At 41.6% G+C, this 27,453-nt stretch overlaps 1 protein-coding gene and 1 non-coding gene across 6 annotated transcripts; both read right to left on the minus strand.

Annotated features, from left to right (window-relative positions):
• LOC109937773 (eukaryotic translation initiation factor 4 gamma 2) lies at positions 1-27,453 on the minus strand. 5 transcript variants are annotated; one of them, XM_048607012.1, is made up of 22 exons: positions 27,232-27,453; positions 25,309-25,420; positions 24,614-24,679; positions 22,980-23,048; positions 14,935-15,037; positions 13,157-13,291; positions 12,997-13,063; positions 12,759-12,910; positions 10,098-10,208; positions 8,849-8,932; positions 8,669-8,767; positions 8,444-8,585; positions 8,172-8,332; positions 6,987-7,100; positions 6,448-6,576; positions 5,816-5,914; positions 4,936-5,151; positions 2,780-3,038; positions 2,131-2,335; positions 1,404-1,609; positions 1,105-1,226; positions 1-895 (listed from the first exon to the last, which is right to left on the minus strand). In XM_048607012.1, exons 8-22 carry the CDS (start codon positions 12,840-12,842, stop codon positions 827-829), a joined length of 2,100 nt encoding a protein of 699 aa, XP_048462969.1. In that variant the 5' UTR covers positions 12,843-12,910; positions 12,997-13,063; positions 13,157-13,291; positions 14,935-15,037; positions 22,980-23,048; positions 24,614-24,679; positions 25,309-25,420; positions 27,232-27,453; the 3' UTR covers positions 1-826. The 5 variants fall into 5 exon arrangements, with proteins under 5 accessions (XP_048462969.1, XP_048462970.1, XP_048462966.1 ...); XM_048607013.1 differs by lacking the exon at positions 27,232-27,453 and adding an exon at positions 26,729-26,779; XM_048607009.1 differs by lacking the exon at positions 27,232-27,453 and adding an exon at positions 26,526-26,722.
• LOC125485301 lies at positions 6,734-6,954 on the minus strand. The gene has a single exon (XR_007264023.1). It is a non-coding gene; the product is annotated as a small nucleolar RNA SNORD97 (small nucleolar RNA).

A 27,453-nucleotide genomic window follows, 5' to 3' on the forward strand; every position in this document is an offset into this window, starting at 1 on the left:
TCAAGTATCACAATGTTTATTATAGATACAAGTTACTTGTACAAAATCAGGGCAAGTGAACAAGTAGTGAACACAAATCGATAAATTAAGTAGGCTTCATTTTGTTACCATCACGTAAAAGGGGTCCAAAGGAAAAAAGGTTAGTTCCATTAATCTCAGCTTTGAAGTTCTCTCCCTCCCCCATCTTATACAAGCACTTTAATGTCATTTTACCATGTCACAAGTGAAGCTTTATGCAGGTAAACTAGAGATTAAAGGACTTATGCCTATGTTCAGGCTATGGGATTTAAGCATAGCTAACCCTGGCACACACACCTTAAAACAAAGCCCAATAGTGGAGGTAGAAATTTAGGCAAATTAATGTTACAGCTGCAACCCACTGATTACAGTTTCCAATTTATTTAAGTTTTTTAACAATCCAAGGGAAGAAAATCAAATATTGCAACGACTCAAGTATTTTGCTGAGCAAAGTGCATTTCTACAGTGTCTTGGTGTTGCTATTCAGTTTGTAAAAATCAACCAATGTAGAACAGCAGCCAACAGCATTGTCTTCATTGTAACTACTGCTTGCACTGAGTAAATTTAGGGTTCAGTTATTGCATGCTATTCATTAGGTCATGAAGTTGCCTAAAAAGGTACTGTAATCTTAAGATTCAATGGTACACTACGCTTAAGACAAACTAAGGTTATGCAGAAGAAATGAGCCATGGACATGCTCCTGCGCTAAATACTGCAAACAGTGGAATGAATCTCTGCAGTGGTTGGATGAACGCAGTTACATCACAGCAACAGTATATTTGCACTATTTTAAGGCTTTGGCCGGTTTTCAGTCACCTTCCTCTTCTTCAGATTCCTCCTCTTCCGCAGTTTCCAGCCAGGTTAGCCACTGATTCACCTGTAAGATCAAATCAAGTTTAATGAAAACAAATACAGCTCCAGATTGAAATTTTACAAGAGGGAATACAAAACAGATACTGCTGTGACATTTTAGCATCAGCTCCAAATCAGTTAGCAAAACCTACACACAAGATGGACATACATTTGAGTGTTACCTCGCCTCTCAACTCTCAAGGTTTAGCTTAACAGTTAAAATCCCTCAGTTACCTGGAATAAAGCTTTGCCTTTTCCTGGGAATTCCTGGCTGATATCCTCTTTCCATGCTAAGAAGGCTTCCTCTTCTATTATTTCCATGTCATAAAAGTTCACAAAAAAGCGCAGTAACATACCTGGAAGCAAGAAGCAGTTCTCCAGTCAACAACTGCTACTTAAAACAGATGTTCAAACTAGGGACCAGTAGCCATAAATTTGTTTTGTTCAAAACTGGCTGAAAAATGTTAAAGCTACAATTTAAAAAACAGTTTTTCAAAAGATCAAGTTCAGTCTTTTATTACATAGAATCTCACCTTTAGGGAAGTTGTGATTATAGCAGTGCACCTGCAATGCATACAAGGCGCTAACCTGCAGCTCAGTGTGGTCATGCAGGAACTTCTGCATTACTGGCTTAAAGGACAAGAGTAGTTGCTTCTCCAGTTCCAACATTTCTTTGGAAGAAACGCTTGTTGGGTCACCAGTTTCAGCAGGGGCCATCTTTGAAATGTGCTGCAGGAAGCTAAAAAACAGCAGGTTAAGAACAATTAGTGAAGCACATTAGTAGGCAAGTCAATAGTAACTGTAGAATTTCACACGTCATTGTTCCAGTCACACTAGTCCTCGACTCAAAATCCTACAAGCCAGATTTCAGTGGCTGCCCAAAAGAACATTTAGCCACAAATATATCCTTTAGTTTCAGATACTGCAACAAAATGAATTGTTAAAATGTGTTTGTTTAAGAGGAGATTACATTCAGAGAAGTACAATATTTTTTTTTGAAAGTTCGATTTCATTCAAAAAATGAAGGTAACAGATACAGGGTGCCACACCTAAATTGGAGAGGGGTCATAACATTTCACTGCTATATAAAAAGTGGGGTACTCTTATCAGAAGAGAGATATCATGGATGAGGGGCATGGAATTCTGGTGTTAAGGACATTGCCCAAGCAAAAACAATTGGCCACTATTGTACCACACTCCCACCTGGAAATGGAGAAGCTAAAAGGTGGAAGCTGCAAACTTCAGAATAGACCAACTTACCTGGTTAGGAGAATATTGACAAATCCTTTATCTGTATGCAATTTGGGAGAAATGTTATCCTTGATCCACTTATAAATGGCTTGAGGGGATGGGTCATTCTTTATCTGTTCTGCCAACTCTTTCTCCAATTTTAGTAGTGGGAATAAGAAACTGAGTCCTTTCCCCTCCAGAATCTCCAACATGCGATCCTTATTTTGGTCAATCTCTGAGAGAAAGCAAACAAACAATCAATCAATCATACTAGACATCAGTACAAGTACAATTTGGTAAGTTAAAGACCGGCAACCACCGCTTTTATAATAAGCATACCCACAATATTCAAAGTCACGAGTACTTCTTTCCAAAAAACAAAAAAAGGGGGTCACATACTTAAAGCCAAAAATAGCAAAGCTATGCAAAGTAATGCCAGAGGTGGGTTTAACAAACATCTAATACTTTCTGCAATAATTCTAATAAACCTTCATTCCAGCTTTCAAGTGGAAGAACAACATTACTTTGGGCCAAAGAAAAATCACAGTACAATTCAAATCCCATTGCTTTGCACGTGACAGGGTGAACTGACTCAGGGCGTCAATACATCACCTCAGAATGAAGGCAAATAAGTTAAATTATTTTCCCAATTATTTTCAAGGACACTTGAAGGACACACCTGGCAGCATCTTCTGCATGTTGACCTTGCTCTGTTGAAAGAGGTCAGTCAGCCACTCTCGATCCTTTAATTTGGCAAGCTGCTGTAGACAAAGCAGGAAAAGGGGGAAGTGGGTTCCATTCTCAAAGGGCTGGGCAAGCTCCAAGAGGGTCACAAGTTCAGAGATGACGGCACGTGCTGCAAACTGGGCCAAGTACGATTTCACCAGAGGGATATCCCCCTCCAGCTTGGGGCACTGCTCCAATACATTCAGGAAAGCCTGCAAGCCAGAGTTATGGGAATTTACAGTTTGCATTAATCACAAGAATAGTCCAGCCAGTTAGCAATACATGCAAGATATTTTACAATGTGTAATTTAGTAAGCTATTTATGCCCTTTACCCCACATAGGAGCCAATCCTGCAGAATTTGAAAGGCGACATTAACTATAATATAGATGCAGAGAAAATAATGCAGTCAGTGTGTTTAAACACCAAATATACAATTTGGTTTGCTTTCTTTTCACAATTCCTTTCTCCTGCACATCCAACTCAACTCTGCCTGAACCAAATTAAAAACTTAAGACAGCAGATCTCCAGCTATCAACGTAGAGGATTGCCAACTTGACAGAAATCAAGGCGGCAAGTAGGGTTAAGGAGAATCCAAAGGGATTCTCCAAATATATATTAAGGGCAAGTGAGTAACACGGGAGAGAATAGGGCCCCTTAAAGATCTGAAAGGCTGCCTATGCATGGATCCATAGGAGATGGGAGAGGTACTAAATGAGTATTTTGCATCAGCATTTACAGCAGGGAAGGATATGGCAGCTACAGAACTTAGGGAAATAAATAGCAAAATCTTGAAAAATGTCCACATTAGAGATGGTGATGCTGGATTAGGAAGTTCTGAGGAAGGGTCACCGGACCCAAAAGTTAACTGATTTCTTCTTTAGATGTGCCAGACCTGCTGAGCTTTTCCAGCAACTTCAGTTTTTGTGCCTGATTTACAGCATCCACAGTTCTTTTGGTTTTTATTTTGAAGAAGGCAGAGCTGTGGATGCAATCTATATGGACTTCAGTAAGGCATTCGACAAGGTTCCGCATGGTAGATTGTTGGATACAGAATTGGCTCGAAGGTAGGAGACAGAAGTTAAAGGGTAGGTTTTCATTCTGAAAAGCGATGCGACTACTGGTGTGCCACAAGCATGGGCATTGGGGCCACTTATTTGACAGTGAGGAGGAATGATTTGGATGTGAACATAGGTATGGTTAATAAAAGTTTGCATATGACAAAGTTGGTGGTATAGTGAAACAGCCAAAAAGGTTACTTCAGATACAACAGGACCTCGGATGAGTCAGTAGGCCAAGGAGTGGCAGATAGAGTTTAGATATACATGAGGCGCTAAGTTTCGAAAAGACAAATCAGGGCAGGACTCATATCCCTAATGGTAGGGCCCTTGGGAGTGCTGCTGAACAGACCTTGGAGTGCAAGTTCACAGCTCCTTGAAAGTGGAGTCACAGGTAGACAGGATAGTGAAGGCAGCATTTGGTATGCTTGCTTTTATTAGTCAGTGCACTGAGTATAGCAGTTGGAGGCCATGCTGCATTGGTTAGGCCACTTTTGCAATGCTGCATTCAATTCTGGTCTCCCTGCTATAGGATATGTATTGTGAAACTTAAAACGGTTCAGACAAGATTTACAAGGCTGTTGCCAGGTTGGAAAGTTTGAGCTGTAGGGAGGTGCAGAATAGGCAGGGGCTGTTTTCCCTAGAGCAGAGGCTAAGGGGTCATTTATAGAGGTTTACAAAATCATGAGGGGTATAGATAGTTTGAATAGTTATGGTCTTTTCCCCAGGGTAGCAGAGTCCAAAACTAAAGGGCATTAATGAGAGAGGGGAAAGATCTAAGGGACCCAAGGGGTAACTTTTTCACAAAAGCAGGTGGTATGTGTATGAGCTGCCAGTGAAAGTGGAGCAGGCAGGTACAAATTACAATATTTAAAATGCATCGGGATAGGTATATGAACAGGAAGGGTTTAAACAGATATGGGCCAAATAGGACTAGATTAATTTAGGATATCTTATCAGCATAGACAAGCTGGACCAAAGGGTCCACTTCCATGCTGTACACAACAACACTAAGAGATGTCAGTCCTTTAGACTTTAAAAACGTTACTTACTTGCATGAAGTTTTCACCTGTTACAAGCCCCTCCTGTCTGAGTGCATTTATCAGAGTACTGGCTTGTTCTTTATCCTCGTCAGAGCGATCCAGAGTGTACACAATCATCTTGCTCAACATTTCTGGCAGAAAAGGCTTTGGTGCCTTCATCTCCTTCACTCCATTGACAGCATCTTTAACGTTAAGATTCGTCAGGTACTCGGTTAAGATAGTTTCCTACAGGAAAAAAAAAAGTGAAAGGCGAAAGACTTTAGCCGCAGCATGAGATCAAGGGAATGGTCACCCGTTTGGGGGGCAGGCAGGGGAAGACAAGTAAAAACCAAAAAAAAACCTAGCTGTAGCATCACCAGCAATGACAACATTTAGAAATCTAGCTGGTCTGTCGCCTCCAAATTAGTTTTTAGGACCAGTTTATTTTGTCTGTGTAAGAGGAGGGTAAATAAAAAACCGCTTGAGAAACTCAAAAGGTCTGGCAGCACCTTTGCTGACAGAAACCGTTAATATCGAGTCCAGTGACTCTTTTTTCCGAAGAAATAGTAGCTAGGAAAAATGGTGGTATTCATATTGATGACAGGGGGTGGGAGTGAGTGGATAGGTGAAGACATTGCAAAAGCAAGAAGAGAAAGGGGAAAAAGTTAGGTAAAAAGGGATGGATGATAGTAAGCCAGAGGAGAAAAGCTTATACTGGGGACAATGTGGAGGTGAAAATAGGTTGGCTATGCTGAGAGCAGTCCAGGACAAAGTCTAGATTGGAGGGGGTAGGAGAAAGGACATGTAAAGGTAGCGTTCAGGCTCTAAAATTATTGAGTTTGCTATAAAGGCTGCAGGACAATCTCACCTCTTCCTATTCAAAAGGAAAATGCCATTTATAAACACTCACCGTCAGTTTCATCAATTCTTCTTTGGAAGGTGCTTTCTTGTTCTTCACAGGCTTCTCCTGAATCAAGGGTGGATTGGTTTTGAGACCTAGTTGAGGGGGCTAACAGGTAATACACAGTTAGGTTTTGTAAAGACTGAGCAGTAAAAGGCATTATGGTGACTCAAAGCTGCATGTTAAAATCAGAAGCTAAAAGAAATTCTAAATTCACTTTCCCATTTTTGAACCAGCCCTGTACAAGATCTTGATACTAATTGGATCATAACAGAAATGGTGCATACTGTACAGACCCAAGCACTCATTTCCATTTAGCAAGATCATGACTGACTTCCAGCCTCCATTCCACTTTTCCATCAAATCTCCATACCTTATGATCAACCCACACAATCCAAAGTCTGCCTCAAATTTACTTAATCCTAGGAGGCCATGAAAGCTTTAAGAATTCCAAAGATCACAACCCACTGAAAAAAAATTTCTTATCCTGAGATTATGACCCCCAGTTCCACATCCTTCTAAAATTGTGAAACAAAGACTATTTACCTAGTCAGGTCCCCTCAAACTTATTGAAGGATATACTGATGCATTCAAGTAACAGGAAAGTCAACTGAAAAAAGATTTAACAGAACAAATTGTACCTGCCCCAGGGGTGGAGTTTGAGTTCGAGGAGGCTGTGCACTTGGTGGAATCATAGTCGGTGTTTGTGGTTGAAGCTTGTGCACTAGATTTTTATTCAGTAAAAACGACTGTGCAGGCCTCAAACTGATCTACAATGAAAGAGACAAACATTAATGTCAATAATCACTTACAAGACACAAGTTAGTACTGCATGCAAATAAGTAGCACTCTGGTTTAACATGGTTTAAATACAGATCCAAATATCTGAAGAACAGCTGGTTATTTCGTCTGGTTCAAACTCTGTGGCTGCCCTCATCTTTCAATCACGCTCATAGGACACTGGCCAGCTATCCATAAAGGTTTTACTTTGAAGGAGCAGGGAGTGGGGAAGGAAGGAGAGAAATAACAGAAAAAAGCGGGGACTAGAGAAATGGATAAGGAGGTGGCAGTGAAGGCACAGCAAGCAGAAAGAATAGCTTGCCAGATTAGTCCTCGCAATAACGCGTCATTCCTTAATCATTGGGCACCGAACCATTGAATATGTCCAGATTCAGATTACCTCATCTGCATTGATCTGTCCTTTCTTTATGAACCGAGGAGGCATGCCCTTGGATTGTGTTGGTTGCTGGGATGAGTGTCCCTGGTTTTGTCCATGGTAATGCTGGTTCTGTCCCTGTAATAGAACACTGTCACTTCCTTGTGCCAACACTACCTGCTGCCAGGCTCAGCTTTAAACAGGACAAACATGCTCAACCAGAAGCTGAGCAGGTCCTGAATCCTGGTCCACTCCTTTCAAGTGCTTTTTTTGTTTATCAGCAACTGGAGTCCAGAAGTTGGCTTCCAGAGACAGGTTTTCCCAAACTGGAGGAACTCAAACTGAATCTACAAAGCAGCACAAAAGCAAGGACAGCCTCAAACATGCACTCCACAAGACTACAGCGGCCCTCCAACCAGTGAAGTCAGTGCTTTACTGCTCATCAAGGTGGTTTGCAGATGTGCATCTCGGTTTAAAAAGTCTCCATTATTCCTCTTCCAAAAATTAGCCCAATAATTTTAAGGTGCCAATCGTATACCAGCTTCTTCAGAAACATTAATCCTACCTTTGCTTTCTAGACACTAAGTTTTCCCAAGATGTTTTATTTCACTTTGCAAATCCTTGGCATGTGCCCTTTAAACTCAAAAGTGGAACAGCAAATGCACTGCATCAATTAATCTCCAGATTCAAGGTGGTCTTGCAGGTGCTGAACAGTTGCTCAAGATATTCAGCCTAACATGTTACCTTAACACTTCATACAATTAAAACAATTTGTACAACAAGAGCAACAAAACTGTACTCTCCACATTTGTGCTGTCCAAAACAAATGATGCGACGATTCTGTCCTACACAGGTTAACCCACCATTTAGGTGCACCTCAACACAAACGCAAGCCTTGTCTTTAACCAAGTCTTCAAATCCACATGATCCATAACTAAACAAATTTGTCCCTCAGATTCCAGGGGGAGGGTGGAGAAAAAAGTAGCAGTCCAAAAGTGCTTTCAAAACTTTAATTACATTCATTTCTATATAGCATCAGCATTTAATCATTTGCATGCCTCAAATTCAACAGTTCTCCATTCTGAATTACTGGAGTAGGCAGTGCCAAAATTAAAGTGTAGGAATGGTAGTCAATGCAATTCATAAAAGGATGAAGTAAAGTGAGCTGTTAGCTATCTTTTCAAGAGAACATGTGCATTTATTTCTCACCTGATTAGATTTAAGGAAAGACTTGCTTCCCATTTCCCCAAACTGCGACTGAGGAGGTACATGCCCACCATGCCCATTAAAAAGTTGGTTGGAACGATGACGCCCCATGGTAGGAGAGAATCTGTCTTGAATTACGCCTGGACCAGTACCAATTCCACTACCTTTAGAGAGAAAGATAAATTTAGAATTTTAGAAAATCAAAACTACCAGATGCAATTGTAGTAATAATAATTCAATCTTAGTGATGCTGAAATCCAAAAATCAATATTTACCTGGCATTTGTCCAAACATATCAGCAAGCCCTCCAAGTGGGTCTCTGTCAAATTTCCTTCCTGGTGGTATAAAAGGACCCTCCAGAAAGAAGTCATTCCTCATTCCTTGAGCCATAGCTGGTGGAATGAAAACTCCCAAATCCTACAGAACAGAAGCACGAGTTACAGTCAGACACTGCATCCAATATGCAACAATTCCAAGTTTAGAACTACCCAAAAACCCACCTTTACTGCATCTTGACGAATCTGGTTTATCGTCTTTGGTCCATTGTCAATAAAAGCCTTGCGAGGAACCCAGCGGTGCTCACGCAACTCCACAGTATCCTAGTCAAGAGGTGGAAACGAAGTCAGCTATGTTCAAGTTAGCTTTAAAAGCACTTTGAAAAAGGCAATAAATAAAATTACCTGCAGCAGGAAACGAATCCTAGCTGGCAATTCCTTATTTTGCATCAAGGAACGCATCCGGGCAAAGTACTGATCCATTAGAGACTAGGAGCGGCAGAAAGTTAAACAATTGATCACAGTCAAATTGAATCAGTTGTACTTGAAATACTGATGTTGACACTGAACACCTCAATGCACTTAATTGAAGCTATTTACTCAACACATCTTTCAAAAGAAGCCAAACAATACAAGGACATTAAATGAAGGTCATGGACATTCATGAGCACAAGTTCTTCAATGAACCACAACTAAATCCTTAGTTGCAACTTTAGCAAATACAAATCACAGCAAAGTTCACAGAAACATTAGAAATTAATACTCATGATCAATAATTTCACTCTCCAGCCTACTCTCTAAACCCCACACCCCTCCTCCAAAATTGAAAGACTTGGGATCAATTTGCAGCTAGAGTGCGAGCCTAGAACCAGCCCTTCCTGAAGAGAAGCTTGCTTCAGATGTTTATTCTTCATCCCCAGCTCAAGACCAATCCAAAATTTCAGAATTGCCCAATCCCACCTGCAACCCTTAAGGACATCACGTTACAGTTGTACAGGACTTTGGTTCGACCACATTTGGAATACTGTGTACAGTTCTGGTTGCCACATTACCAAAAGGATATGGATGCTTTGCAGAGGGTGCAGAGGAGGTTCACCAGGATGTTGCCTGGTATGGAGGACGCTAGCTATGAAGAGAGGTTGAGTAGATTAGGGTTATTTACATTAGGAAGACGGAGGTTGGGGGGGGGGGGAACCTGCTTGAGGTTTACAAAATCATGAGGTACAGACAGGGTGGATAGCAAGAAGCTCCCTCACAAACCAAGAGTGGGGGACTCAGTTACTAGGGGTCACGATTTCAAGTTGAGAGGGGAAAAGTTTAAGGGAGATACGCGTGGAAAGTTCTTTACGCAGAGGGTGGTGGGTGCCTGGAACACGTTGCCAGTGGAGGTGGTAGAGGCAGGCACGATAGTGTCGTTTAAGATGTATCTCGACAGATACACAAATGGGCAGGGAGCAGAGAAATACAGATCCTTGGAAAATAGGCAACAGAGAGAGGATCTGGGTTGGCACAGGCTTGGAGGGCCGAAGGGCCTGTTCCTGTGCTGTAATCATCTTGATTCTTTGACTGCACAACCAGTACACCAGGCTAGCAACCGTAACTGCACTAAACAAATTAGTATTCTTAAAATATCCATCCCTGAAACGAACTTTACCTTGGCCTTCTCATGGTCTAGTCTAGGTCCTACTGTCCTCATTATCTGACAGAGGCACTCCAAATCCTCCCCCATATCCTTAAGTTGGACTCTCTTCTTCTTTTCCAAAAGCTGTAAGTGTAAAAAGGAATAGTATTATTTTACAATTGACCAAAACACAAACATTATTAGAATTTACAAGGTAATCTTAAAACCATAGGCCAACAAACTCCTATGATATAAAGCAACTATAGCACATCTCAGTTGACATTAGTCATGATGCATTGAGACCTATATTTTGACAATCAGTACCATGTGACCAGAAGCTTTGCTTGCAAGGAGCAAAAATGAAGTGCATGACAAAATACTTTTGTGAGCTGACTGAGGGAGGATCAGCAGTTGGGCAGAGAGGGCTTCAGCAAGAATACAAATATGGTTAAAGACAACAGCAGGTTAAACAAGGTTGGCTAATTCCACATCTCCCGCACCTCATCCCTCACACCCCGTCCACGCAATAATAACCAAAAAAGAATCCCCCTCGTCCTCACGTACCACCCCACCAACCTCCGGATCCAACGCATCATCCTCCGACACTTCCGCCATCTGCAATCCAACCCCACCACCAAAGACATCTTTCCCTCCCCACCCTTATCTGCTTTCCGGAGCGACAACTCTCTCCGTGACTCCCTTGTCCGCTCCACACTCCCCTCCAGCTCCACCACACCCGGCACTTTTCCCTGCAACCGCAGGAAGTGCTACACCTGCCCCCATACCTCCTCCCTCACCCCCATCCCAGGCCCCAAGAAGACTTTCCACATCAAGCAGATGTTCACCTGCACATCTGCCAATGTGGTATACTGCATCCGCTGTACCCGGTGTGGCTTCCTCTACATCGGCGAAACCAAGCGGAGACTCGGGGACCGCTTTGCAGAACACCTACGCTCGGTTCGCAACAAACAACTGCACCTCCCAGTCGCGAACCATTTCAACTCCCCCTCCCATTCCTCAGACGACATGTCCATCCTGGGCCTCCTGCAGTGCCACAACGATGCCACCCGAAGGTTGCAGGAACAGCAACTCATATTCCGCTTGGGAACCCTGCAGCCCAATGGTATCAATGTGGATTTCACAAGTTTCAAAATCTCCCCTCCCCCTACCGCATCCCAAAACCAGTCCAGCTCATCCCTGCCTCCCTAACTTGTTCTTCCTCCCACCTATCCCCTCCTCCCACCTCAAGCCGCACCTCCACCTCCTACCGACCAACCTCATCCCGCCCCCTTGACCTGTCCGTCCTCCCTGGACTGACCTATCCCCTTCCTAACTCCCTATCTACACTCACCTTTACTGGCTCCATCCCCGCCTCTTCGACCTGTTTGTTTCCTCTCCACCTATCCCTCTTCTATCCGCCTCCCACTCTCTCCCTATTTATTTCAAAACCCCCTTCCCCTCCCCCTTTTCTGATGAAGGGTCTATGCCCGAAACGTCAGCCTCTCTGCTCCTATGATGCTGCTTGGCCTGCTGTGTTCATCCAGCCCTGCACCTTGTTGTCTCGGATTCTCCAGCATCTGCAGTTCCTACTATCTCTGGCTAATTCTCATTTCGGTTTGGGAAAGACAAGACAGCAAAAAGAAATTTAAGCTTTAGTCCTTAACATTTTAGGATGGAGTTAACAGAAACAAATGTTAGCCAATCTATTTTATCAGTAAGGTTGGGCAACATACATATTGTTGAAGCAGCTAATAGATGAGAAAGGTGGCAACTGACAGTAGTACAACGAAAGCCTCTAACAACGTGCAAGGTGGACTGCAGAGCAGTATATTTTGGTAGAGTTGAGTAGGATAAAACAGAAAACAGCATTTTTTGAGTATGGATACAATTTTAGCAGCAAATGCATGACGAAGCCTATTCCCATCTGCATGGCAACACTGATGAATAACAGGATGGGATATCTGCTGCTTGTTCAGTAAAAAAAGAACAGGCTGATTTCAAAGATGTGAACACCATGGCAAATTGAAAAAACTGCTAACTTGCACTTGAATTGTGTTACTGGCCTTAATCTCTATTAGGTGAAAATACTACCCGAAATATGATCACACAAAGCTAGTTATCCCCACTATTCTCTTGTATCAGCTGAATGTTAAAATGCTAGCTATTTCAAAGACTGTCAGATTTCCTCCCTGCTTAAGATACAGAAGCTTGAACATATGCACCAACAGGTTCAAGAACAACTTCTTCCCTGTTTTTAGACTGATGAATGGACTCTAACTTCAAATAATGTTTATCTTGCTCTGCGCACCTCCTGTGTTGTTGTAACCTGTATGCATCACTAAGCACCCTATGATTTGTATGTCCTTGTGTTCTATGATCTGCCAGTACTGCTCACAAAACAAAACTTAGGTATGTGACTATAATAAAATCAGATTTCAAAATCCTTACCCAGATGCCCCTAGTTACTTCCTATTCCATTGCCATTACATTTCCATCCGAGAACTAAGCACCATGTGCAATTGAAACCAGGACTTCAATGCTTCCAATTGCTTTAATTCAAATAAGTTTTTCCCCTTCATTAAACAGATGTTTGACCTTAAAACAGTTAGGAGTTTCTCTCAAATCTAAACTGAGCTTCACGAAGGAGCTATGAAACTACACAACAGATGGTCAGCAACACAAAAGGCCACTTACTGTTTTGATGCACTTATGAAGGATAGATTCGTGGATAAGATCAAGTTTGCCAAGCTCTCCAATGAATTTGATGTTGCCCAGCATTTTGATCTTGGCAATAGCCCGTTGCTCTTCCTCTTCATTTGAGAGGGGGCTATCATGCTTGTCATAGACTATCAAAAAAAAAACAAAAGCAAAATTTAAAGAAGATTCCACCAACTCGCACAAAGTTTAAAACACAGTTTCACATTATACTTACTATCGACATTTCTGGTACGGTTTTCAAATTCATCTTGAAGCTTTGAAATTAAAAGGCGTCTGAATGTCTGAAGTGACAGCAAAACAGGGATCAGTGGGCTGCATTTCAATATCAGTAGAAAAACTGAAGCCAATAAACAAGATAAGCAGATGCTGCTTACCGTACTTTGCTTGTGGTGTTGCAGCAAACCCTCTGGAGTTGGGCCATCAAAGTTGGGAGCATCCTCTGCTAGACGCAGACATAACTGAGCATACAGTGAGCTATACTTGGGCTCTTCAAGGGCTTTGTCTACAATCTGTGTTAGAGAGATTCCAAGCAGAGGCAACTTTAAGTGCTGGGGCACAATAAATAGAACTCTCTTAACCGATCATCTAATACTTATGCCAATTTATCTACATTTACAGGGTAGTTAGGAACAGTTCTAGATATGGTGAAGAAAGTCGTAATTAGTTGAGCACCAATGGAGATATTGCAAAGATAGACAGCCACAAGGTCTTAACAAGTGGCAGAGGGAGCGGATTGGTTAAATATTCCAAAATTCCTGGGATGCAGGAAGGTTCCAGGGGATTGAAAAACTAAGCTAAAATAAGGCCTTTATAAAGGGGAGGCAGAAAATAGGAAACTACAAGCCAGTCTGTTTAACATGTGGGGTTGGGAAATTGTTATCAGTTAAGGAAGCAACAGAGCGTTTTAGAAAATCAAAACAATCCAGATCTCGCATGATTTTAAAGGGTAAGTGGTATTTGATTAATCTGCTCGTTCTTCAAGTACGTACCAAGGAGCATAATGGGAATCCTGTAGATGTTGTACATCCATAAGCCAACTGATCTGGTGCCTCACAAAAGGATCAACACAAGGTTACATGGGGATGGGGTTAATTCATTAACTTGGATAGAAACAGAATCAGGATAAATGGGGTATTTTTCTGGATGGCAGGATGTAACCTGTCCTCTGGCCCCAACTATATGCAATCTACATCAATGACTCAGATGTAGGGATAGAATGTATTATAGCCAAGTCAGCAGACAAGACTAAAATAAGTGGGGAAAATTGCAATGAAGAAATAAGAAATTCACTAATGGATATGCATAGATTAGGTGAATTCGACAGAAGTTTAACATGGACAAATGTGCAAGGTTATCCAGGATAAGGGAGGGTGGGACGTAGTTGCATTGGAGGCAGTTCAAAGGCCATTCACTGGATTGATTCTAGAGATGAAGAGTTTGCCTTTGGAGATTCAGCAGTTTAGGTTTACAAACTCAAGTTCAGAAGAATGACTGACGCTCTAATGGAGGTATAAGCAGCTAAAAAGAGGGGATTGGGACAGTTGTCAGTATGGCCCACAAGAGGAAACAATCTAGAATAAGGGGTCATAGTTTTAGACCAAGGGGTAGCAGATTTGGAAAAAAAAAAAAAAGAAGTTACTTCTCTCAAGAAGGGGATGAATCTGGCATTCACTAGTCTGGAGTGCAGTGATTGGCAGGACAGTAAATTTAGAGATGGACAGATTTTCAATTCTTAAATGGGATAAAGGGTTCTGCAGAGTGGGCAGAAAAGTACAGCAAGGCCAAGATGAGCGCAGACATGACTATTAAATGGCAGAGCAGACTGCAGAGACTGAATTGCCTACTTCTGCTCCTAGCTCTACACGTACTCATGTGTCATTTCTCCAAATCCATATTCTGCAATAACTACATTCTGGCAAGGGCCTCACTTCAACATGGGAGAACATGTACAATTCATGGACCACATGGAGAAAAAGGAGAGATGTATGTAAAAAGGGAAGCTGTTGCAACAAGGAAGGAGGTGGTAAGCAAGAAAAGAGATTGGAAAGATAACACGTGCATAAACGCCAGCTGAACTAATTAGGCAAAACGCACCTGCTGTCCTCTAGCATTTGCTGAAAACAGATTGCGATTACTATTAGAAACAACTCACCAATAAAATGATCCCTTTTAGGACCAGTTTACAGTCTACACCCACATTGAGGAGCTCAAGGCATAGCTTGTCAAACTTCTCTGGAGTAAGCTTGTTCAAAATGCTGAAAAATGAAAGGATGATTAATACTTCAGATTTTAATTTTAATCTTCAATGTTTAAATCTGGGAATGCATTTCCATTAAATCTACCAAATTAATGAAATAACCTGAAACGGTTAGAATACTGCATCAGAAATACCAAACAACTACTTTGCACCACACGTTACTGGAGATGCGTGTAGCTGAATTATCAGCAACACAGCAGTGAAAACTAACAGCACTGCATTCGTGCTTAAAAAAGATGAACGCTGGAATTAAAGCAGACATGAAGTATGAGATCCTTTGTCAAGGCCAAAAAGGATTCAAGCCATAAACAACAATTCCTCATTTAAGGCATTGCAAGAACAGCATATCCAGCATGTGTCAACAGAAAGTGATTTTTTATTGTAGAATTCTCCAACACTATAGGATTAACAGGTTTATTAGCAATATCCTGGTTTTGCCAAACTTAAGATTAGAATCAGTAAAACATTTGAGATCTCTATGGAGGGTCAACCAGGACTGAAGCATAGGCAAGGGCAGGTCAACCTACTTGCTAAGGCTAGTTAGCAACAGCTGTCAGACTATCCCCTCAGCAAATTTTCAAAGATTTCTTAATAGCGATGTTAGTTTTAAAAAGGGACCGTTTTAAACAAATACATCAAAAGAAGTCAAATCAAAAATGAACTAAACACTACATACACAGTTCCATATAACCAATTAGATTTGAAATCAGATTTCAAATTGAACACAAACAATGTCTGTAAAAGAAAATGCAAAACAGAATACAGGAGAAACTCAGTCAGACAACATTCGGAGAGAAACAGCGTGTGGCGTGACTTCAAGTGTTGAGGTCATACGAATACTGCCAGACCTGCTATGGGTTTCCAGCATTCACTGCAGATTTCCAATATCCACACCTGTAAAAATCAAACTTGTTTTAAAAAAATCATTTACAAACAGGAACATTGTTAGGTACCTGTAACTGAATTTGCTGCCAAGCAAGACGAGTGAACAGATTACCAAGTACGTACAATTGAAATGTGCTCACGATGGCAAAATGTCACTGGGCACATGCACACCTTTACAAACATTTGAGGAAATCCAGTCTTTAAAGTTTACGGGTTGCCACTAGATAAGTTTCCAAGTTCTACAACAGATACAGGTTTAAGTAGTAATGTACGAACTGTGCATTGTCTTTAAATTTTTCCCTGAAACAAGGGTGATCCAAAGTTGATGCTACTGTTTCCAGACAGATTGGTGTCCATATTACTTTACAATTCTTGGAATACAATTGCTGCTCATTAACTGCTTAGGAGTTTACATCACCACTCTTAGGTTTCAATAGCTGAACAAACTCATTAACCAGCCCAAGAATGGATGCTTCAGTCACTTTCATTACTGCAGACAAAAACCATTCAATACTGAAATCAAACCCTACTCTTATGGTTATAGTTTTTGAAAGATACTAACCAAGAATCAGGAAATTGCCTCACTACTTTATCTGTGGTAGTTCCAAATTTTGTCCCTGCTCATTTATCTATGCAGTGTGATATTTGCCACGTGTCCTGCACTGCAAAGGGACCACATTTTGTAACCCATTAAGCACCTTTGCAATAAGTCAATATTGTTTAAGCACAAAGAGCGCAAAACTTGCACTCTACTCCCAAGAATATCAATGCAGGAACGAGCAGATAATCCAATGACAGCATAACCTTGACATTCTGACCAAGGTGTATGCTGTCCTGCTCCCCTTCAAATGTAATCTTCCGCAATCACTAAGTAGATAGAACTTTGGTTGGACATTTCATCTAAGATAACAGCACCATAGTACTTCAATCTTATACTGGAGAGTCAGTTGCAATCTGGAACCTAATAGTGATTTTAGAAGCACAAATGCTACCAAACAAACAGTCATACCTGAAAGAGTACACCACCTAAAACGAACAGTAGAATTTTCACAGCACAGGTTTATAGGTGACTAGCACTGAATGCCAAGATAGCTACATAATAAAAACAAACAAAAAGAAGTCTTTTACAGCTAGATTTGCTGATGAAAATGAATGCTGGCAAATCACCAGCAGCACCCCCAGCCCACAGTTTAAGACAGCCATTACGACAGCCTGTACTTCAGTGTCAATTACCTCAGGATCCCTTCAGGGGACTGCCACCTCAACGCAGATGTGCACACACCGAGGTCACTTAAGGGAGCATTAGGTGCTCCTGGTACCATCATCCATAATAGCACGAGTTCAGGGAAGGTGCCAGGCAGTGGTCACAATTGACAAAGGGAAAATCAAACCTGTCTCACCAGCTACAAGATCATGGCAAAACCTGTCAAGCTGTGAAGGCAATGAATGACAGCTTTTCAGTATGGGAAACTGTGAATGCAACACAAGCAGGCTTTACCAGGCAACATCTACTAAACCCTGTGGCAATGCTGCATTTGTGACAGGGACCAAGTTGTGAACCTGAAAGTCTGCACACTGGTGCTAGATATTTGATCATTAGATCAGGCACCTGTTTTATGGTTCCTGTGTAGAACCATGGGCTAGCCATCAATGGAAGTATACTGCAACAAGCAATCAATGTTTGAACAAAATCTGCCATCCCACTGGTTTCAGGCAACTATTGGCTGACTTTACTGATGGAAAGAAAACATGACTTCAGGAACATGGTAATTTATAAACATCTTAGTTGTGAATTAAGGCATTTGCTTATTGCCCATAGTAGGGCCTAACATGCATTCTGAATTGCTTGCCTCCTGTGGCTGAGGAATTCTTAGAACAGTCAAGGAATCTTGACGTGGTGCAAGACAAATCCAAGGAAAAAAAAACAGAAGCCTACTGCATTCGCTGACCTTACCAGAGGATCTGATTCAAATCAGAAGACTTTATGAGCTGCTTCATCATAATACTGTAATTGTCTGAGGGGGAGAACTGACATAATGTCCTTCAAAATCTGAGCTAGTGTCAAGTGAGGCTGAGAAACAGAAGTAATGGGATAAGCATGGGGGCCAAGACTAGTGGCTATTCATCTTAAAGATCAACTGCTGAGTATGAAGAATCATTTGGATGGAAAGTATCCCAACGATCTAGTTCACAATGACTGCAACACTGGTGGCTTAAATCTCATGCAGAATGGACAAAAGTTCTGCAAGTGGATCTGCCTTCAAATTTGCCAAAAACACTCACATCAAGTCATACCAAAGTACTCCACCTCCCGTACAGATTCCCAAAACTCAGCAACCACTCCTCAAAAACGGTGATCATCAACAAGATCCAACTTCAGATCAGCTGTGCCAGATCAACATTCCACAAAATATAAATGTTTGACAAAGACCTCTGCAAGTCAAAGTGCACCATACACCTACGTTATTGGGCCTATAGTCTGTTCAATGGCCATTGTGTTGAATCCAAACAAGCTTGAAGTTCTCTAAGCAAACACCTGCAACTTTAACACATTGAGACTAGACTGACCAAAAGCATTCCTAGGCAGATCTTGTTTTCTCAACTCAGATGGCTGGTGTTCAGGAAAAATGGAATACACTTCAGACATCAGTATGCTCATGCATCAGGTTTTCCTGTTCTTGCTCACTGATTTGCTGAGCAAAAAAGTCTCAAAACATCTGATCTTTCCATTCTCAAAAGAAACAGAATACACTTGAACATAACTGGATCAGGAATAGGGAATTCAGCTCACGAGCCTACTCTGCCACTTAATACAATGATAGCAGATCTCATCTTGGCCTCATTCCACTTTCCTGCCCATTCCCCATAACTAAATATTTCAGTATCCACTACACTCTGGGCAATGAATGCAAGATGCATGGCTCTTTGAGTAAAGTAACTCCTCAACTGTTTTAAAATCTAACTCCCCTTAGCCCAAAACTGACCTTTTATTCTAAGCTACCCCACAAGTGTAAACATCAGCTTTGTCAACTCAAGTATATTAAACCACAAAATGGATCTTCTCTCATCCTTCTAATCTCTAGAAAGTATAGGCCTCAGCTTGTCAATCTCTGTTCATATTTCATCTCTGGGGAATTAATCCAGCAAAATCTTCTGAACTGCTCCCAATGCAATTACATCCTTCAGGTTAGGCAGCCAAAACTGTACGCAGTACTTCACATGCAGTCTCACCAATGCATTGAAAAGTTGCAACAAAATTTCCTTTTATACTCTATGCTTTTAGCAATAAATGCCAAAATTCAATTTGCCCTCCTTATGCAGGTCCAGGTCATATTAGGAGTCTGTAGCTCATGCAAAGGGTCATCCAGCTCCCTCTGAACCAAAGCATTCTGAAGTTTCTTCCTATTGAGAGAGAAGTTGCCTTTTCATTCTTCCAAATAAAACAGACAACCCCTCACTTATTCATGTGAAACTCCACATGCCAAATTGTGGAGCATTCACCCGAACTACCAATTTGTAAATTCCTTATTTCTTCATTGCAGCTTACTTGCCTACCTATTTTGCAGGTGACACCTAAATTTAGCACAAGTACATTCTATCCCTGCATCCAAGTCACTAACAAATAGTTTGGGCCCCCAAGGACTGAACCCTGTGGCACCCAGTCATACTGCACGGAAACAGACCCTTCGGTCCAATTTGTCCATGCCTACCAAGTTTCTTAAACTCAATTAGTCCCACTTGCCTGCATTTGGCCCGTATCACTTAACCTTTCCTATTCACTTACTATCCAAACATCTTAAATGTTTAACTGTACCTGCATCTACCAGTTCCTCTGGCAGTCCATTCCACATATAAAAACAGAAAAAATTGCCCCTCAGGTCCCTTTTAAACTTTTCTCATCACCTTAAACCTATGCCCTCTAGTTTTGAGCTCCCCAACACTAGTGAAAAGACTTTTGTTATTCAGCTTATCTTTGCCCCTCATGATTTTATAAACTGCCATAATCACCCCTCAACCTCCTACGCTCCAGTGGAAAAAAATCCCATCCTATCCTTATAACACAAGCTTTCCATTCCCAGATACGGTCCTGATAACTCTTTTCCAAATCCTCGCCAATATAATTCCCTTCCTATAGCAGGGTGACCAGAATGGCACACAGTACTCCAAAAGTGGCCTCAGCAACATCCTGCGCAATTGTATGATATCCAACTCCTATACTCATTGCTTAGACCATTGAGGGCAAATGTTCTAAATACCTTAACCACCCTGTCCAACTGTGACCTGAACCAGTTTGTTCAACACTGCTGCCCAGGGCCCTACCATTAATCATGCAGGTTCTGCCCTGGTTTGTTTTACCCAAATGCAATACCACATATTTATCCAAATTAAACCCTAGTTGCCATTCCTCAGCCAAACCCCACTAGTTACAGCCTGCCAACCAGAAAGACCCATTTATCCCAACTTTGCTTTCCATTGTTTAGTTAATCTTCTCTTCAAGATAATGCATTACACTTAACCCAATGTGATACGCTTTTTGTAGCGCCTTGTCAAATGCCTTCTGGAAATCCAAAAATAGTAAGTTACAGGACCCCATTACCCCCCTTTGCTTGTTAATCTTTGAAGAATTCAGCAAATTAGTGAAATATGATCTACCCTCCACAAAACCAAGCAGACCAAATTGCCTCAACTTCCCAAATGTCTACTTTCTTCTTAAATGAAAGAAATCCAATTATTTCCCAATGACTGATATTAAACTGGTGGTTTCCTACTTTATGCCCCCTTTCTTTTTAGAAAAGAAGGTTACATTAACATTTTGCTCCCAACCCACCCAAACCTTACTAGGACCCAGGCACTTTGGAATATAAAGGTTATCCACTCTATTGCGAATGGCACTTCTGTTCAGACCCAAGACGTGGGCTACCAAGCCCTAGGAACTTTTCTGCTTTCAATCCCAATAGTTTGATGGCAGTTGCATTAGGTTTCCCCTTTTCTATTATCTCTACATTCCTGGTTTCTATGGGATGGTTTCAGTGTCCCCCACCAAGAAAACTAAAGTAAAATATTGATTTATTATCTGCCCACTTATACTCCCAACATTAACTCCCTAGTTTCTCATCTATAGGACCTTCACTTCAGCTACTCTTCCTTTATAGACTATCACCATCCAGAAGACAACACTGCAGGTACATTATTGCCCAAACACTTATCAAGGTCACAATCTGCAACAAAAACTGACTATCCCTGACTGACCCAAGAGCAATAGTTAGTTACAGATTAGACTGTACTTTTAGTTGCCAAAAAACTTCAAGTGCCAAGACAGCTAAATTGGACTCATCTGGGAGGCACTGTTCAAATACTTCGCAAGACCATCGAACAGGAATTCTAGAAAACAGTCTTATGGAATGCAAATTGAGCAACTTTGCAACAAGAACCACAAAGAAAGCATTTTATTGCCAATTAACTGTGGACAACTAAGTATATTACAATAAGATTTTGAATTTTAAAAAACTCAGGCTTCAAATCTTACATAAAACCCTAAACTACTATAAGCCACAGCATAAATTTAAAAACTCACCTGCATCTGACTATAGTCACCCAGAACATTTTATGAAATACAATGGTGTAACATGCAACTTACAAATACCAAAGGAAGCTTCAGAATAATGCACTTAGCGACTGTAGATAAATGTAAAATTATGATTGCTCTCCATAAGCAAAAACATGAAAATACAAAATGGCCTAGCCTATGTTGTTTGTGGTCATCCAGATGGTGCTTCAAAGAAGCCATGCAACTCAATTCATATAGAAACAGACATCTTGATCAGCAACTTACTTATAAACTATAGACACAAGAAATTATCATTCTGTGGCCATTTTCAATCAGACTATAAACCTGCCTTTCACAGCTGTAGCCTTCACGGAGGCAAAACAAACAGAATCTGACCATCATGCAACATGACAGACAATTTATTACAAACATCCCTTGTGCTTAAAGTTGTGACTAATACTTCATAATTAATAGCCTGGTCAAATTTCAGCAGGTTCTTCCACCAACTAAACAAGAGGGTGTAGGGATGTGGAGAGTTGAAGTAGGCTCCTTTCACGATACTTCAGCACAATACTTAAGATCTCAAAAAGTAGCCGCACAGAAACCATATGGAAATGACCCTTCACCTTCCATCAAAAAAACCTCAATTGGACTATAACTGCAATAAGTTACATTTTACATAAAATTTGGAGAACATGGCTCAAGCACCAGCCTGCCAATACCACCGCTCTTTACAATTGAAACTCACGTTTTAGTTGTTCAGATAGAACTGTCTAACTTACTTAAATTTTCCTCATAAGCCATTCTCTGATCGGACTGCGTGAAGCATATCCCCCTCAAATAAGTCTCAATGCCCCATAGCAAGACTTATTTTACATGGAGCTTCCCTGCAATAAAGGCCAACATTATTTGCTTTGATAATTTTATAATTACTTGATCCAGTGTGATCTAAATTTTGGCCTAAATAAATCCAGATTGTTGAGTTCATTCTATTTAACAGATTTGAATAAGAAAAAAAACAACATACAGGGATATAAAGTTCCATTACCACATTCCTCTCCCAAGCTTTTTTTTTAAAAAACCACAAGTGAAGGGACAGCACTCAGCTCTGTATGGTTGAAAGCTATTTGGGAGTTAGGATGACTTGTGTCACATGTAAGAATACATAGTAGGCATTCTGCCCCAAAAGCCTGTTCCAGCATTCAATTTAAATCACAGCTGATCTACATTTCAGTTCCATTTGAACAAAAAAGAGAATTTGTTTGCGATTTCTGCAAACTTGTGCTAGGATGCATTTTTCCACACTAGACCCACTTGCTCTGGACTCTGCAGATAGTATTTCTATTTTAGTTTGAAATAGCCTAATTTATACAACCAATCCTCAAATTCTCCTCTTCTTATATTCCAACTCAAACTAGAGCTATCACATCAGACCGCAAGTACAATTCTCAATTAGAATGCTACAACCCCTTCATTACCATACATAGTCAGGACATCAATAACTTACCCTCTGACTTTCCTGAAGATTCCATCTTGTCGTTCTTTCTCATTCAAGGAGTTGGCATCTCGTTTAGTGCTTCATGAAGGAACCCATCTCTGTACGCTAGGTCCTGGGGTTTCCCCCAGGATCCGGCTGTAGAGAGATAGGAACAAAGTCTATAGCAACAGCTCAATATAATTGTTACCTGAACTATGTATTGTTTGAGAATCTAAAAAGCTTAGTCAACAAGAGATACCATTGTTAGTTGGGAAACAGCTTCAGCACAACAAAGTTCAAATTCAACTTGTTTTTACCAAGCTGAGTCAGTCATCATGTCAATTCAGAAGCACCCTGCCTTTTGTCCCCAACAACTTCTTGCCAGAAAAGCATACAAGTACAGGAATGCACAACTGAAGACAATAACTTGAGATTTGGATATATCCCAGAAATGGAAACATTTGCAGACCCATGGAGAAATGGGTCCAATTGCTGATTCAGTAGAAGAGCAATCACTCCACAGGCAAAATGGCAGTCAGCCATGCAATATGCTTCTTAGCATTGGTATTAAAAAGGGACAGGGATTTGAAAAAGCTATCAAATGTGTTACAGGAAGGAACTGTTATAACATTTGAACGAGACTGCAGAATTGTTCCATACAAAGAGCAAGAGAACAAAAAGACACATGATATCTTAACATCAGCCGCTGCAAATATTTAATAGATATTAGTTGCACAAGTCAATTTGTTTTGATGTACAATTCCATATTCAAATACAAAAAAATTTAGTTTGATATCAAATATAACCAAAACGCAGCTCTAACACAACATCTGAAAGTGCTTCAAGGGCAGATGACCTAAAGCTCTTAAAAAAAGCTTTGAAACTTATTTTTAAAAATAAAAAGGAAGGTGGTAGAGGGGTTAAGGAAGAGAACTCCAGAACTTAGGCAGTTGACAACACAGACAAATATCAAATTAAAAAAGCCAAAAGAATTGCAGATGCTGGAAACCAGAAACAGCAGCAATTACTGGAAAATCTCAGGTCTGACAGCATTTGAGAGAGAAATCATAGTTACCATTTCAGGAACGGAATAGATTTCACTCCATAGGTGCTGTCAGACTGGAGATCTTCCAGCAATTTCCGTTTTTGTTACAAGCAATATCAAAATTAGCAATGTTCAAGCAGTAAAATTGGTAAAGCACATTCAAAAGTTATAGTACTGGAAGCAGCTAGAATATTGGGACAGATTGAAATGGAGGGACTTGAAAGAAAGGATGAGAATTTCAAAAATCAGACAGTTTTACCAGAAACCAGAGTAAGTGACTCATTAGTTTCTGAGAAGTTTTGAATGATACTTTAGCAGAGGGGAGGGCTAAGGCTGTTTTGGAATATCCAGTCAATAAATACACAGATAAGGGTTTCAACAAGAGTCAGGCGATATAACAGGTTAAAAACCAATCTATAGAGATATTGCCTTTTAGATATCCATACCTGCACTTATGGGCAATGTAACTAATTATACAACCTTGGTCAAACAGGGGAGCACTGAGGGAAATTTTGTAGGGGTGGAGCAGTCTTAGAAGTGCCAACAGCAACCAATTATTTCAAAGGATTCAGATCTGAATCTACAGTTTTAATTGCCTTTTCTCAGAATTGATAGATACCTGTTGCTGGCAGTCTTGGGATAGTGCTGAGGCGCACCCCTACCTCCTCCTCCGCCCGAAGAAGCACTATAAAGACAAGAAAATTTGTCAGTCCAAACAAAAAAACTTCCAAAAACTAACCTTAGCTTATCTGCTACTCATGCTATGACACCTTATGTTTGAAAATTTGCTATGGCATTGAATGTTCCATGTAACTCTCCATATCAGTTCCTGTAGACTTTTGTCAAAAGGACTGCAATATTCTCAAAACTGGGACTATCCAGAAGTATGCTAGAGGCCACTAGAGCCCAATACAGCATTGCCACGCATGAAAATCTACTTAAGCCAAATGCCATTACAACCACCAGGTACTACTTTAAGACTATGCTACAGAATGTGATGGGAAAGGATCAACCATGATATGGAAAAGTTTCCATTCATTACCTTACCCTAAGTGAGCAAAATTTTGAAAGCTCTAAATAAAAGGAGAAAAACAACTCCACGATTCACTTTACTAGCACATTTATTCTGCAATCTTGACCAGTGATTAAAAAACATGTCAGTCACCGTCAACAAAACCGAGCGGACAATGTGGTCAGGTTTAAATGAAGGCATTTCAATGTACACTGACTAATCCACTGAAAGTGCAAAACACCAAACTACTTTATGAAAACTAGGCACCATTTACTAATAAACAATACAAAACTAATAGATACCTGAAACGAGAAGCAACCCCTTCTGCGATCACACTCTCCACTTTGGCGGCTTGACACAACGAAAAACTTCCAAAAGAAGATTAGAAAAGGGAAGGGTGGGGAAATGAGTTACCTTGGAGAAAAAAAAACACACAATCACACTCTTGACTTATTACCACACCCTGCTCAATTTAAGAACAAGCGAATAGTCAAGCTCCACCCACCCCATTGCACAGAAATATGGCTGTTCCAGGCTTTACAGGGGAAATGCAGAAAAATATGGTCAGCTTTTGATTGACTCAACAATGCAGGGCAATTATAGCAGAATTACTTCTCAATATGCAGATAGGATAGGAGGATCTTAACAGCAGAACTAGGAATGCAGGCTGACAGAACAAACAGCATGTGCATTAGGGTTTTTGTTCGGGGTTGGGGGGCAAGAAAAGGGGAGACGATTTCAGATCCAGGAGTTAAAACATAGAATCCAAAAGAGAAAGTAAGAGGATTTCAAGCCTCGTAAGCCTACAGAGAAGACAATCAGGAAGGGGAAGGGGGACCGGGACGAGATGACGACAGGGAATCGAGAAAGCAACAAAAGAGTCCAGATCAACGCTGTTTCAAAACAACCTAGAACAGGGTAGGGGGCTCACAAAAACGAAAAGACATTGAGTCACCCCCTCCCCAAACAGAACTAGGATTCAACAGATTAGAGGAAAACTGGTTTGCAGATAGGGTTTTTAACAGTAAACCACGTTCTGGTAATGGGTAACGAGAGGCACAACAACCGATATGGTTTCTTCTAAACGGACAGGAAAGAGCCAGTTATTCTACAATCACTCGATTAAGTGTTTTCTATTTGCCACGATCGCGATCCTCCACTCTCCCACAGAAAGGGAAAATTCCCCCACCGAAGTCCGGAGCTGGATGGATTTGGGGGGGGGGGGGGGGAAATGGAGAGAGAAAGACAGGGAGGGAAAAGCCAAAAGAGATCGAGCTCTTTCCACCACAAAAAAAACTCACAAGAGTCCAGCAACACTCATCCACGAACACAATCAAGCAAGAAGAGCGAAGAAATCACAAGACGACTTTAATAAGACAACCGCTGAACAACAAGCGCTGTTTCACTCGAAGTACAGCCTGTCGTCGCCTCCGCCATTTTGTCTAGAGCCGCCGAGCAGAGGCACAAAATGGCGGCGGCGGCACCGCTCTCTCCCCGACCGAGCTCGGCCCCACCTCACCTCACCGTCCGAGCCGCCCAGTCACTCCGTGTAGATCTGTGCTTCCCAAATGAAAGAAAAAATAATAAAGTGGGGGGAGGAAACATTAAATTAAATCCGAATAACCCCGATCCGCATAGATGGCAACACCAACTAGGAGCTCAGAGTCACTGGGACAAAAGAGACGGAGCTCCACCGCCAGTTAGCCGAATTGATTCTCTTACCCACAATGCACCGCGCCTGACCGTGCAGCCTAACTTTACTTCCGGCTTCGCGCCTTTCTAATTTCCTACTTTATTCCTTCCTTCCGCCCCTCCCCCCCCTCCACCACCCACCCTCGCGCCGGTTTGGCCACAACCAAACTTGACACGCGCGTCACGCTGATTGGCAGTCAACTCGCACCAGTCACGCCGGCTCGTTGTGTGATACGGCCCGCCCCCCGGCCAATCAGACAAGGCGGGCGGGGGCCGGGCCGGACGCGCCCGCTGATTGGCCAGCGGCTTCAATGCAGCCGCACTGCGGATTGAGGCGGTTTGGCCCAGACCGGGTTCCCCCCCGCCCCCCCCAACTTCTCCGTCTGCTTCCCTCCCCAAAGCTTAATCGCTGCGGCTTCGTTTACCCCACTTAGTTCCTTACCCGGCTTCCATTGGAAAGCTCCACCCATGGAAAGACATGCCCCCAAACGGCCTTCCCCGCCCCCACTCTCCCCAGTTGCTGTCGGAAATACCCGTTGCATCCTCCCCAGTCTTCCCGCTCTCGTCGGCCTGGGAGCCGTCCGTCACTAAATCCATCGGTGCCACTTCCTCCGCGAAACAAAGTCGGAAACGAAAATGCAACTTGCTGTGGAAAGCCAGCCGGTCTGGCGTGGAGACAAAGCGGAGTCAATGTTTCGGGTCCAGTGACCCTCTTCCACTGTCGTGAACAAGGACCAAATGCATAATCCTGAACC

The sequence above is a fragment of the Rhincodon typus genome, chromosome 17, assembly GCF_021869965.1.
Source record: "Rhincodon typus isolate 14 chromosome 17, sRhiTyp1.1, whole genome shotgun sequence".
Taxonomy (NCBI): domain Eukaryota; kingdom Metazoa; phylum Chordata; class Chondrichthyes; order Orectolobiformes; family Rhincodontidae; genus Rhincodon; species Rhincodon typus.

What these genes read in the sequence shown, in the direction of transcription:
- LOC109937773 (XM_048607012.1), bottom strand. Translation starts at nt 12,842, where the DNA reads ATGCTGGGCAACATCAAATTCATTGGAGAGCTTGGCAAACTTGATCTT. An exon ending in TATGTTTGGACAAATGCCAG is followed by an intron (nt 8,333 to 8,443) that starts GTAAATATTGAT and finishes TTCTCTCTAAAG; the next exon opens with GTAGTGGAATTGGTACTGGT. An exon ending in CAGGTGAAAACTTCATGCAA is followed by an intron (nt 3,039 to 4,935) that starts GTAAGTAACGTT and finishes TCTGGCTTGCAG; the next exon opens with GCTTTCCTGAATGTATTGGA.